The sequence below is a fragment of the Toxotes jaculatrix genome, chromosome 11 (assembly GCF_017976425.1).
Source record: "Toxotes jaculatrix isolate fToxJac2 chromosome 11, fToxJac2.pri, whole genome shotgun sequence".
NCBI classification, from domain to species: Eukaryota; Metazoa; Chordata; class Actinopteri; family Toxotidae; genus Toxotes; species Toxotes jaculatrix.
Genome location: NC_054404.1, coordinates 6,560,690 through 6,574,801, shown reverse-complemented (window position 1 = coordinate 6,574,801; position 14,112 = coordinate 6,560,690). Strand labels below are relative to the sequence as shown.

The window sequence follows — 14,112 nt, the reverse complement described above, 5'->3', positions numbered from 1 at the left end:
ATGTGGCATTTCCTCTCACTGGGGAAGCTGTTGGTCTTAGCCTTGTGCTAATGACCACTGTTTGTCTTGCATGGCCTTATTGTGCCGCTAGTGTTACAATGGAAAGAGATCATGAGTTGTGATAGCTCTCAGTTTTATTCTGTGAAATAGATGAGAAGATAATACAGAAAATGAAGTTGTGAATAGAGTTACATATACAGTGTCCAGAGAATAGATTTTTCCCTTTCCTTAGAAGTTGTTGATCTCATTTGTAGTGCAGAAACTCACACAAACACACACCATGGAGAGGAGCAACTCTGTTGCTGTGACCTTGAATACTCATGTTGAAAATCAATTGAAATGTTCCATTAAGAATGATTGATGCATGTCATTGGCTACTTGTCCACGTCAAGTGAAGGGAGCAAATATTCGTCCACTTTAATGGTCAATAATACTCAAATCTGTCTCTCTCTCTTTTACTTTTCCTCTTTATTTTGTTGTGTGTGTTTTTTTCAACTTGCGTGTGTGTGTGTGGATGTGCTGACCTCTTCCCCAGTGGTGTGCTAGTGATGAGATTACAGTAAGCTGCTCGGCTCTTCGTCCTGTCATCCCTATGCATAACACTCTGATGCACAGGTGTCCAGCATGTGTGTGTGTGTGTGTTGCGTGCTTATGCTTGTGTATATGCACTTTTATATAAAAGCGTTCTAACCTACATATTACTGCATATCTGTGTCTGGGAGGCCTCTTTGATTTTGGATTGGCTCTCCAGCTATCAATTCATCTATCAACTTATCACGCGTTTCTGTTCTCTATCTCGTTCTATCTCTCTCGCTCTCTGCCTCCGCCGATTGGATTTGTCTCAGCTCTTTGCAGGCTTTAAAGACAAGGAAATCCTAATTGAATTGCTTTGCAACTCCACAAGCCAGTGTCTTAATAGACAACTTGACATCAATCGCCCTCCCTTTGTGTGTGTTCATCTGCATGTGTGTGTTTTTGTGTGTGTTTGTGAGAGGGACAGTGGGAGTGTGTGTATCTGTGGTTAAAAGCCTTCCCATTGATCCAGCTAGAGGCTGCTGTGATCTGCTTCTGCAGACACGCTCTCTATCCCTGGAGATCATCTCTGGTCATTCATGCTTGCTCTGTGAGGATGTTTACCATATATGTTTTCACCTAAAGAAGGTCTTACTTGGCTGTGTCTTCTCTTGATGTGGCTCTGACACACAACACTCCAAAACCGTATGACATGGAAATTTTCAAATTCTATACATGGCCTAACTGTAAAGATTCAGAACATAGACTACATCTATTACACACATCTGTTCTAAACATTGTTCACTATGTGTAATGTTTGCAAGTAAGGAGAAAATTTAGTTCATATGATTTGGTAAATTTCATGCAAATGAGAATGTAAGTGTGTCTACGATGAATCCTTGACTGCATTACGTCAGATGTACGAGGGCTGGTCAAGAGAAACAGGCAAGCTGGAAAGTTTGGGTCAGCGCCTGTATCTGCAAGGTGAGACCGTTTTGACAGCTCTTTATGGAAAGATGCGTGACGTCGTTTGGGTTCTTTATCACTGCAGTGAGATAGAAAAGTGGAAAGTGAGCAGGTCTTGTTGTAGGGTTTGAATATTTCCCTTAAAAGCTCTCACTTTGATTCGGGGAACCACATCATATTGTACTGCAATCCAACGAATAAATAAACATAAACTACTGTATGCCATGTACTTTTAATTATTATTTTTTTAGTTCTCACATGACAAATTGAAAATTGTTTTCTTAAATTTTTTTACTGTCAGATATCTGTAAGTGGCGGTTTTTGACTAACTGTAGATGGACAGCAGGTCTTTATACCGTTTCCTTGTTTGAATCTCTCGTGTGAATTAAATCAATCGCTAACTTAAAATGCAATCAAGCCAGATTTTTATCCTGAATAAACAAGTCAATTTTATATATATATATATGTATATTTCACAGTTATGTCATTAGATTTGAATAATAAATGACAAAAGATCAAACCCTATTCGCTACATACTGCATGTGTGCATATGTGTGTTCACGCGCACAGAGTCATCCAAGCAAAATGATTCCCTTTGATAGGGAGTTCTCATCCAGAAACCATCAAGAGAACTTTCCGCAACACACACTCACACACACATACACACACACACACCTCATATGCAAGCATGGGCTAAAACAGAGTTAATTGTTGTCCCTGTCTCAAAAAGGCATTTTGCCATTGACTGACTGTTTTGCTCCCCTACCTCTTCTGTCTCTCTCACTCTCTCTCTCTCTCTCATTCTCTCTCTCTCTCTCTCTCCATTTCTCCCTCCTGCACATATTTACACGAGTGGAAGATGGAGTGAAAAAGTAAACGTATAATTAGGCTACATTACTTTGATTGTTTTCTTTTCAGATTATGCCTGCTGTCATTGCCGCGCCGCAAGAGAGGGCGAAGGGCACGATGCGATTGGACAAGGGGAGGGAGAGGGAGGGGCGTGTCGCGTGATGGTGTGTGCACATGCATGCGTATGTGTGTGCGTGAGTTGGGACCTCCTGCCGCGAATCGAGATTGTGTTTCTAGCAGGGCCTAATGTTTTGTTTACTGAGTGTTAATAATGCCTAATTAATAATCCCCCAATCTGCCTGACAGTCTGAGAGGGAGAGAGAGGGGGAAAATGGTGTGGAAAAAGAGATGGAGGAACAGTGTACGGCGTCAGCACAGCCCTTACACAATCTGGATCAACCAAATTACAGCCAAAGAAAAAGAAAAACACATCAACCACTGTTAATCTACTGCAAAAACTCTGATCTTCAGTGCTGTTTAGCACTAAACAGCCAATAATAAGAGGTCAATTGCTGAGAAAAACATTCACGAAAGATACACTGAGTGACCACAACCTGGCCATTGAGACTGGTGGACACAGACAAACCTGGAGACCAAGATAAAGCAGACTGTGGCACTTTTGCCAAAAACAAGGAGCTGAAACAAAGCAACACTTCCTGCTCAAATTCTAAGAATTTGACTCACTCTCCAAAAAAAAAAAAAAACAGTCAAATTGCCAAACCTAAATGTAATACTTACTTGTGAAAGAAACTGACATCGCCACAGAAGCACCAAAATATGTCTGAGCTTGAGAGAAAAACAGCAGATTAGATCGGTTTCCTCTTTTTATTTTTATTTTATCTCTTTTCTTTTATGGTTCTCACTCTTCCCAAACTGTAGCTCATCTTATCATATATATTTTCTTTCTTGTTATAGTGTTTTTTATTCTATATATTTGATTTTCTAGTATATGTTTCATAGTAATGCGCAAACTATTGGCTTTTCTCCTGCATTCTTAATCACTATATTTATAGTGTAAACCATATACAACCTGCTTTGGCCATGGTCATACCAATAAAGTAACAAAGAGGAAGAGAGAGGACAGTGTGGATATTGAATAGCAACATGTATGGATGTGGCCTTTCTGTGTGTGAGAGAAAGAGCTTGTGTGTGTGTGTGTGTGTATGTGTGTGTGTGTGTGTGTGTGTGTGTGTGTGTGTGTGTGTTCACATGGTATAAATGTCAAGTGTCATGTCAGAAGCTCCCTCTCTTTACCTCACAGATGACATGCTGTCCCTCCCCAACGCTTTCTCCAAGTCTCTGCTGAAGCAGAAAAACAGTGGGGGTCAGAGAGAGAGAGGTGTCAGGGAGCAGGAAGCCCAAAGTGTTGCAAAGAGAAACAAGAAGCGGTGAAGGACAAAAGACAGACAAACTGCTGTTGCTCGCTGTGCAGCTCCGTGAACACAGGCTTTCTTCTGTCAACAGTTCTGCAAATACTTAACTATGGTCTTTGTTTTTATGTGTGTGTTACAGGGTGGTAAGGTGGGACTGTGAGTCAGACATTTCAGCACTAGAGGGTCACTTTGACATCGTCATGTGTGCAGACTGGTAGGTACACACACACACACACACAATCTGTGTGTGTGCGTTCATGGCATTAATTTTCACTTTTGCGTGACAGTTCTTGCAGGGCCCCCCACCAGCGTCTGGACCTTCTCCGCCTTTTCCACTCGCGCACATATACTCACACGCTCACGCACACATACGTACATATGCTCAGATGCCCGCCTGCCTCCATTTTACACCAAATTGCCTCGTTTTCATGCTTGGTGTCCCAGCAAATGGATGACTTAGGCAAATTGCAAATAATTGCGCCTTGACAAGGAAGGAGACACAGTAAGATAAAGAAAGAGTTGAGGGCGGATGGAGGGAGGAGCAGAAATGGAGATGGAAATGGAGAGATAGAGCAACATAAACATAACAATTAGCCCATCGGCCATTGAAATGTAGATCTTGTGGATAATCAAGAATTACATCTGTTTTATCGCTCAGCTGTACTGTGTGAAATGAAATGCGTTAGGATTTTTAGTGTATGCTGCACCACGGCTTCCTTGAGGAAAATATAAAGAATGGTAAGAATGATCTGTGAAAGAAATTGCTCCCCTGAAACGTGATTTAAGTTATATGTGCTATCAAATGGGATGAATTGTGCAACCTTGACTTGTTTACACACACACACACACTCACACACAATTGATAAGATTTTATTGATAGAAATGCCATTATCAGTTCTGCATATCGTCTGAGTCTTTATCAATTCCATCTGTGAACTTTTGGAGAATTTAGGAGATGCAAATAGACAAGGTGTAGTAAAATAAACAAAATAGCACAAAATATAAAAATTGACCAGTGCGTGAAAAAAAGCGATGTTTTTTCCTGCTGTGTTTTTGCCTTAAAGCAAAAGTACTTGACTCTTTTCCAGCTTCACAAACACTGAACAAAATCAGCTTGTGTACAGTATGTGTGTGCCTGTCTGCATGAGTGTGGGCATGTGTGCTAAGTGCAGCATTAGCAAACGGCGTTATCATTATTGTAATGTCACGGTCATTACAGGTAATAGTCAGGTACAGCACCCAGAGAGAGAAAGAGAGCAGGCAGCTAATACAAGATATTTTGAGGATATTAGTGGACTAGTGTACAGTATATGCACGTGTGTATGACAGATAGAAGCAGGTAGTGTGAGAGCAAATTGCATGTGAATTTTTGGTATCACGGGTTCTTCATATTTCTCTCAGCAGAGATTTGTGCTGTAGCTGTGGGTCTGTGTGCAAGCGTGTGTGTGCCGCAAGATGTTTTTGTGTGTGGTGTCATCTTTCCTGTGTGTGTACGTAAGTGAGCGATTGTGTGATAATTGCAGTGGTGGTGGTTGAAGAGTGATGGCTGACCGATTAATGGGCGCGTCATTGTGATGATCACCTGCGAAAAGGTCAACAACGCAGCTTCCACTCCGATTAATTATAGCTCCTACCAGTAGCAATGGAACCATCGCTGAGAAGAGAGGAGAGCAGGAGAGAGCAGGGGAGTAAGGGAAGGAGAAGAGTTTGGTGAAATATTGTGTATCAGCAGTCCATTATGTGCTAACTTCTTTGGATATCACTATTTTTCAAGAGGGGGTATTATGCAAAAGAAGAATTGTTGAGTCTTGGAGTGGATTTGGCCATTAGAGATGTTATTTAAGTTCTGTTAAATTATGAATCCGGAACAGCTGACCACTTCTCCAACTTTTTAACGTGATTTAACTGCACCACTTGAATAAGACATTAGGAGCTGCCTCTGTGTGTGATGCTACAGCTGGGAAAAATACAATCATGGTCTGAATCAGTGGTTAATATTAACTGTGTAGTGTACAGTTACAGTAGCTCTGAGGGATGATAGAAAGACAGTTGTGTTTTTCTCGATGTTACTTCAGTTGGATGTTTAACCATCACTGATTTTGTCATAGCTAGTTTGGCGCCAGTCGTGGTTCAGTATGTTACGAAGTGTGATGAAGAAACTTGAAACCTCCATTTCACATACACTGAGAATGGACATCTCAGTGGAAATATGAGACATCTTGTGTCCAGCAGTGAATGAACGTGTAACAAGTTAATTGAGATCTTTACATCTTATCGGTTTTCCAAAGGCATAATCAGTGACAGTCAATATCGTAGAGATTCACAGAGAGAAAGACAGACACTAGTGCAGGAATAGTGGGTTGATGTGTGCCTCTGCACATCTACAGTGTGTGTATGTGTGTGTGTGCATAACAGTGAGAGAGATAGAGAGAGAGTGAGGGAGGGATTCCTGCAGTGGGCATGTGGATGGCAGAGAGTCCTTGGCTGGGATGTTGGCATGTCTGCATTTTCCAAAACCTGTCCATGTGTGGGCACTGAGATAAAGCCTTGTTTGTGTCTGTGTGTGAGTTTGTGCGTGTGTGTGTGCGTGCGTGTGTGTGTGTGCACGCGCGCATTTTTCTATTTTTGTACTATATCTATGTCATTTGTATCTTGTACATTCACATGCACATTTTTATGCACATACAGCTCTTGTGCATCACTTAAGAGATGACTGTTACACAGAATTGGATTAGAAAAGGAACTTTTGGATACATTACTGGTACATACTCACACTAACACACACAAAACACAGCTTTGTTGAAAACTCTATGTGATAATTTGGCACAATAGTACCACCCTGGACGGAAGGTCAGACATATGTAAGGGCAGACTGTGGCAGTTTCAATGACATTGAGACAACAAAGTGCTGACCTTGTGCTTGTAGATCATGATGGATCAAGAAGCAACATTGTTTTTGTCATGTTTAATTTATTACACAAAAAATCTTCACATTTTGTGGGATTTTTCCCTTCTGAACCAGTGTACTCTCCACTTCACCAAAGATGAGTCGTTGAGTCGTTCTGAAGGATTTAAAGTCAGTCTTAATGCTTCACTGCATTCTGTGGGAGACACGTTACTGATACAAATTTAATATTTTACAGTAAAAAAAAACATCACATCAAGTAATTCATTTGATTAAGTCATGATTTATGGCATTTCTTGTCTTTTAAAGTGTTAATGCAACAGTGGTTCTGAGGCATTTACTCATAATTAAATAAAAACTGTCTCTTTATAACACGTATATAGAAAAACTGTCGACTTTGTCTCTTTCTTTCCTTTTGTTTGTGTCTTTTCTCTGTCTCAGTCAGACTATTTCTTTCAGAATTGCAGTACTTTTTTCCCTGTTATTTTCCTAATGAAGCATTGTAAACCATTTTTTGGTTTTTGTGCTACATACAGTGTGACTCCACATTATAAGTAATTCAGAGTTGTTGTAATTCTGCATTTTTAGCCAACAAAAAGCCGATAGGACGCCTCAATGAATCGATTTTAGATTAGATTCAGAAAATATGAACAAAGAAACCCACAAGATGTTCAGCCTTTTTACCACTTCACCGTAGGGATTCTTAAAGGCATGGTTATTGTCTTTGCATGCAACATTTACACACACACCAATTGCCTTTGTCTATTCCTTAATAGGATGAAAGAGTGAAACCGGTGCTGTGCTGTTGGTTTTGCTATTAACTGTTTTTTTAAGAGAGTGTAAGTTAACACACTTACTGCACTGCATTCTGTTTTTGTTTTTGTGTTTGTGTGTGCTGTTTTGTTTCTTTTTGTGTACACGGTCACAAGGTCGTGTTGCTATTCCAGTCTTAAGTGGCTTAGTCTTATTGTCCCACATAACAGTACAGGTAGCAACAGTGAATTTCCTGCATAGTCTGGGACTGAATAATCAGAAACAAATCAATTGACTACCATATATTACTGTAAGAACGCTATGTATCACCACACCTGAAATAAATTGGTAATACAATACACCCTTGCATTTTAAATTTCCTCTTGGGAAACTTAGGCTTAGTGGATGATGTCATGCGTTTCCATGTTCTCAACCTTTCAGCTCTGACAACATCCTGTTCATTCACATATGCGTGTAAGCAGACAAATATAGCCACGAAGCTCTCTCTCTCTTTCTCACACACACGCCCATGTTGTGCCCTTTGACCTCCCATCACTTTTGACTGGAGGTCACTGGGCTGTCCTGGGTGGGAGGGGTCAGAGTGAGACAATAGGCCTCTGACAGTCTGGGGCATCAGAGGTGACCTTAAAGGGGAAGACCTCTCAATTTAAGAGTCCATAAATGTTAGATTGACATTATAAAACAACAAACCCCAGTCAAGCAGTGTAATAGACTGTAAAACAATGACACAACACAGTATAAATGAAGATTGGCTTACACTTTGAGACGATCTTTTTCTTGTCTGTGACTTTAACTGTTGCCCTTTGAATGACACACTGTCCTTCCGCTGCCCTCAGTGTGTGTGTGTCTGTGCGTATTTCAGCTGTTACCTCCACCCAACTAGCTCACTTCCTTGTTTTCATCACCACTCACTTTTCCCGTAAACTGATATCTGTGGCAAAATAAACCAAACACAAACCTCTCACCTTTCAAGTCAAATAAACTTTGCACCTCTGTCTAACCCTAGAAAGAATAACAAACTTAACACATACGTACACACATCCTGGTTTTGGTAAGAGCTTGTTAGTGCTGTTTGTTTTTTTTTTTTGTTTTTTTTTTCTTTCTTAAAAATTTCCTGTATATATCCTCTCAATCTAGATGCGGTGAGGGGGTGCTGTGGCAGAGGATTTTGAGTGAGGAAAGGTCAGGGGCTATGACTGGAAACTTGCCTCCAGATTGCCACTCCATTGGCCATTTGGACGGATGTGTGGGATTATGTCAAATCTGCATTGTATTGTTGCATTTTAGTCAAATTACTCCACTCTCATCTGTGATAATAGGTGCACACAAACATGCACACACACTCCCACACACACGCGCACACATAATGCACTACTTGCTTGCATAATGGATTGAAATTTGTCATCGTGGATATAGAGACAGGTGTTACTTTGTTTAGAATGATTGGAGTTGATTTGGGCCTGTGTATGTGTATGTGTATGTGTGTGTGTGTGTGTGTGTGTGTGTGTGTGTGTGTGTGTGTGTGTGTGTGTGTGTGTGTGTGTTTGTGTGTCTGCAGCACATCCAAAAAACGGTCACTGTTACATAACTCACTTTTCAAAAAGTGAATTGGAATGAAGAAATTATGACCTCAGTATGTCACTTTTCAGACTATATACTATACTATCAATATTAAACCCATGTTTCTCTTTCTTTCCATTTCAGAAATGATCTTGTAGTACTAAAATAAACTTAATATTTTAGTTTCATCCTCTTTCGCTGGGTATTATTTAAAATTAAGGAATAAACATATGACCTCTAAAAAGCCATTTCTTAGCCTCTTCCAATTTCCCTGTTTTTTGAGTTGGAGCTCTGTTTTATTTCTATGAAATACGTCATATTTGCTAACAATTTATTTTTATTTATAAAATTCTGATGTACAGCAGAAGAGTGACTGAGATTTTCTTCTCGATGGTTTCCTGGCGCTGGAGTACAGTAATTGTATCAGACACCAGAGTTATTTGTTGTTTCACCTGACAAGAGAAATACATTCCCGTTCAGGTCCAGCCATCTTTGTGGTGGAGATAAAAGCCATTTATCAGGAATGTTTTTGTCACAATCAGTGGCTAATGTTAATGTGCTGTTTTCGCTGAACATCTGAACATTAGTTCAGACCTGGGTTCAACCCTGCAATTTTAATGGTTTTTGTAAATCTCACCGACAAACATTCTTTCAGACTTTAATAAAGATTTTTCTTAGTCAGCATGTTATTGTAATGTCTTTAGACAGTGAGTCCTGCCCTCCTTAAAGTCTCCACGGGCACTGAAGAGGACAAAAGAGTGCAGGGTATCTTGATTGATGTACACAACAACATGCACACTTACGTTCCGCCACAGAGCATCCTGATAATCTGGTTTAGTTGTAATTTTCTTGTCGTCGTACATTAGCTGTATGATAACTTGATATGTGGTATCTCATTTATTTAAACATGCTAATTATATTGTGTGGGCAGCTGCACAAACTGTCCCTCCTACCTTCTTATGGAAGTTACAGCACACAAGTCTTTAATGTACAACGCAACCAGTTAATTTGATTTTGTTAACATTTATTTTTTCGATTTTTTTCCCCTCCCTTTGTTGTTTTTGTTTTCATATTAACTTCATATTACCTGCAGAGTGCACATTCCAGGTATTAATTCCACTAATTCAAGGTGCCTTGTGGCCCTTTGAAGGATCTCAGTAAAAGTGTGTATGTCTGCACATACACATGAGTATGTGTGTGTGTGTGTGTGTGTGTACTGTTTACTGTAGGAGATTGTATCTGTGCATGCTGGATTTTCTGATGTTCTGCATTCCTCTCAGTGCCTCAACAACAGACTGAGGTGAAAACACATGGAAACTCAGACGTAAACAAAAAGGAAGAGCATCTTACTCATGCAAATTGTTTTTCCCTTCTTCCTGTTGGTGTATTTATTTGTAAACAAAAGAAAATAAATAGCCTGCTGCTTTATCTGGATCTGCTATCGTACGAATGCATTCTAACCTGATTCTCCCTCTCCCTTTCAGTTTGTTTCTCGACCAGTACAGAGCCAGCCTGGTTGATGCTATAAGGAGATTACTGCAACCAAATGTAAGTCTGTGTGTATGTGTGTGTGTTTGCCTGTCTGTGTCTACTGTATATATCTCTGCTTATCCCCTCCCTCTAAATCACCACCCACTCTTCTCTATCATAATTAGGCCTCGGCCCAAACCCTATACACATTAATAGTCTGACAGGATTAATATCATGTAATGCTTTAATGCTTATTATGAGCAACTTGAATGCATTGCTCTGATCTCCATCGCTCTCTTTCATGCCTTCCCTTAATCATAAATCCGAGGCAACTTCTCCCTTTTGGCCTCGCGATAAGACCCCATGCTGTGACAGCCAAAGCAAATGGGGGGAAAAAAGCAAAAGGCTGGAAGAGATAGGGTTGAGATTTATATTCATCTGAGGGAAGAGGGTTGGATTTTAAGTACAGAGGCCAGAGTGGTATTGGGAATATTTGTTTATGAAAAAGATGTGAAAACGGCACTGAAGGGAAGGAGATAGTGAGAAGAAGAAGGAAGAGAGAACACAGGACTGGAGAGATGAGGGAGGAAAGAGATGGATCGTAAGGAAAGCAGAAGGGAAAGATGTGGAGCGTGAGATGGAGAAAAAAAAACAACAAAATTCAATAGAAACTTCTAGTTTTATAAACATTGTGTGCTTTTCTGTGAAAAGCCTCAGACCTTGCTGTGAACTGTTTTCACTAGAACTACATTCTACAGAAAAAAAACTGCTGACTGCACGTTCAGGGGATAATCCAGCACAAATGCATCACTGTTCCTGGAAAGAGATGTTTCTGTTGTTTTTTGTAAATGTCATTTTAAAATGCTGTCAACACCTCAAAGAAAATCCCATTCCCTTCCATTTTATTGGGGTGCAGGCAGAAAAGTCAGTAGTGGATATCTCACAATCTGGGCACATACAACCACATCTGTTCACACGGCTACATACCGCATAGATTTATTACCTTTGTTTCAAATGGCAGAGGTAACTAAAAAGAATAAACGATTATATTATTAATATTACATTCAAGTCGGTTCCAGCAATGACACACGTTTCCTCCGCTGACATTTCAGACAGTGACATGCGCAGTAACAGCTACGGTACAACCTGAATATGTGTCTGCGTTGCAGTTGCACTTAGAAGCTGATGTGGTCGAATGGCGGACATGACATCTGGCCATTGTTGTACATCTGTGTGTTAAGTCTCTCTTCATGTCTCTCTCTCTTTAATCCAGTGGAGATAATTCAGGGGCTAATATGATTTGAGTGTCGGCCGTCAGATTGTCACTGCCACAACAAGCTTTGCCAAATATTTAATAATTTACTAAGCTGATTAAACAATTAACAAAGCAACAATTAATTTCTCCCATTTAATGGCACTAATTTGTTGTTTCTGACAAAGGTGGTCCATCCGGTGGGCTGGACCCCCCCTTAATCAGCTGATTAGTGCTGGGATGAGTTTTTTCTGTTTGTTTGTTCTTGCAGTGTTTTTAAAGGGGGGGGGGGGGTTGGAGAAAAAAATACAACTGGATATACAGATGAAAAATCATCTGTCAAACGGGGTGATCCTGCTGTTTTCACTGCCTTTGTGTTCATTTAGCTTGTGTTGTGTCAGTCTGTGTTTCTTTGTGTGTTTTTGGTGTATGTGTGTGTTTGTGTGAGCATCCCTCTTTGCTCCATTTAATTAAAACAATAATAACATGATCAACATGAAATAAAACTGAAAGCTGAAGGATTTCAAAGAAACTTTGAACCTCTTGGTAATCCTCTTAGTGCTTACAGGACATCTGTGATGCATGTACACACACAGAAACACTCTTTCTTTCTCTCTGTCTTTCACACTCACACACGCATGCACACACACAAACAAACACTCAAACAAGTCAAATACATGAGTAGAGAAATTCACACCTATACATGTGTGTTCACATTTTCAGGGTTGATTGGATTAATAAAACTTTAATTTTTTGGTTTATCTTCTAATATGTACCTGGTAAAAATCAAAGGAAAGGGAAATATACAAGCAACAAACTGTGTGTATGTCTGTCTGTGTCTTTGTGTGTGTAAACAAAAGTTATGAGAAAAGAGGTGTGAAAAGAAATTACAGCATGTTTGAAGTACCCCATGTGTGTACCCAGTGTACTATGCACTATATAGATTATCCAACAACCACAAAGTACCTACCTTCTCATTTTCTACTCAGGGCATGGCGTTGGTGTTCGCTCCGCTGCGAGGCGAAACTCTGAGGCTGTTTTGTCAACTGGCCCAGGAGGCCGGACTCTACGTCTCTCAACACCAGCAGTATGATGCTCAGGTCTGGGATGTTCACTTAAAGGTAAGAAGCCTGTCCATGAATGGAAAAATTCTCAGACATTCAGCATGAAAAAAAGAAGGCACTTGAATCAGAAGAGTTTTGGTGAGAAAAATGACTCCTCAAGGCAGGCAAAGTGCTCACTCACTCAATAATATAGCTTATTGTTTACATTCTCGCCATGGATTTAGAGTGTCACGTTTTCATGTTGTTGATATAAGAGTAAAACCAGTTTAACTGCAGTAAGAATAAAATAATACCAGTGTGTATGACCATTAACTGTTTGTTTTTAAACAAAATGTTTGGTGGAAATTTAAGGACAGATTCTTACTTAGCCCACCTTAATACTGTACTTACATGCTGTATGCTTGTTGAAAGAGGTGATTGTTCGCTATAAGAATTTCTCCTCTTCAGACTGGCCATGAAGCTATTTCTTCCAGCGGTGGCAAAATCTGTTGCAATATAATAAAGAAACCAAAAACAATCCAGGTCGCATAATGTGCACTCAGCTTTAATAAAGACCCGTGGATTAGCTTGTCGTTTGATACTTAGAGACACTTTGTGAGACACACAAGAGCAAAAACAAGCTGCCTTAACTTGGCACACTGTGTGTGTGTGTGTGTGTGTGTGTGTGTGTGTGTGTGTGTGTGTGTGTGTGTGTGTGAGAGAGAGAGAGAGAGAGAGAGAGAGAGAGAGAGAGAGAGAGAGAGAGAGAGAGAGAGAGAGAGAAGGAGAGTGAAAAGAGAAAAGCGACAGAAAGCACATGAGTAGGCAGTGTTAAAAGAAGTGGTGTCCAGCTGTTATCTCCATTACACACACAGCTACAGAAGAACAGGACAGCAAGGAGTGGACTAAATTGGTGCACACATGTTCAGCTACACTGGTGGGACAATTGGACAGACTGGCCATTAAAATGCCTGTTAAAGTAACCTCCGCAAAGAAAAGATCACTCCTTCCCTCCATCCCTCTGTACTATTCATCCTTCACTACATTTAGCATGTACAATCACCCACACATTGTATAAGTGACCCTTTCAAACTACCTATAGGGAGAGCACACATTTACAAAGGGACAGACAAGGGGCAAGGCTAGCCTTGGTCAAATTGGCACAATCCACATTTGGCCCAGTCTCTGATGTCAGTGTTCTGTACTGTGTAGACTCGTTCATCCACCCTGACCTCCTCATATAACTTGTGTACACATTTCCAGGACATTTCCTACAAAATATATTTAGCAGAGCTCGAGTTTTTTTTTTTTTTTTAATTTAGTAAGTAAACCCAATGTATGGAAGACAACATTTAATCTTTTCTTTAGTTTCCCATCATATCATTAAAACTGGGTTTTGGTCTCAGG

At 40.2% G+C, this 14,112-nt stretch overlaps 1 protein-coding gene across 2 annotated transcripts in view; it reads left to right on the top strand.

Annotated features, from left to right (window-relative positions):
- Positions 1-14,112, top strand: part of camkmt (calmodulin-lysine N-methyltransferase) — a 95,451-nt gene that overhangs the window by 72,473 nt on the left and 8,866 nt on the right. For both annotated transcript variants that reach the window (XM_041049118.1, XM_041049117.1), the window contains exons 7-10: positions 1,431-1,497; positions 3,841-3,915; positions 10,425-10,488; positions 12,652-12,783. In XM_041049118.1, the coding sequence (XP_040905052.1) occupies positions 1,431-1,497; positions 3,841-3,915; positions 10,425-10,488; positions 12,652-12,783 (338 nt within the window). The remainder of the gene's footprint in view (positions 1-1,430; positions 1,498-3,840; positions 3,916-10,424; positions 10,489-12,651; positions 12,784-14,112) is intronic.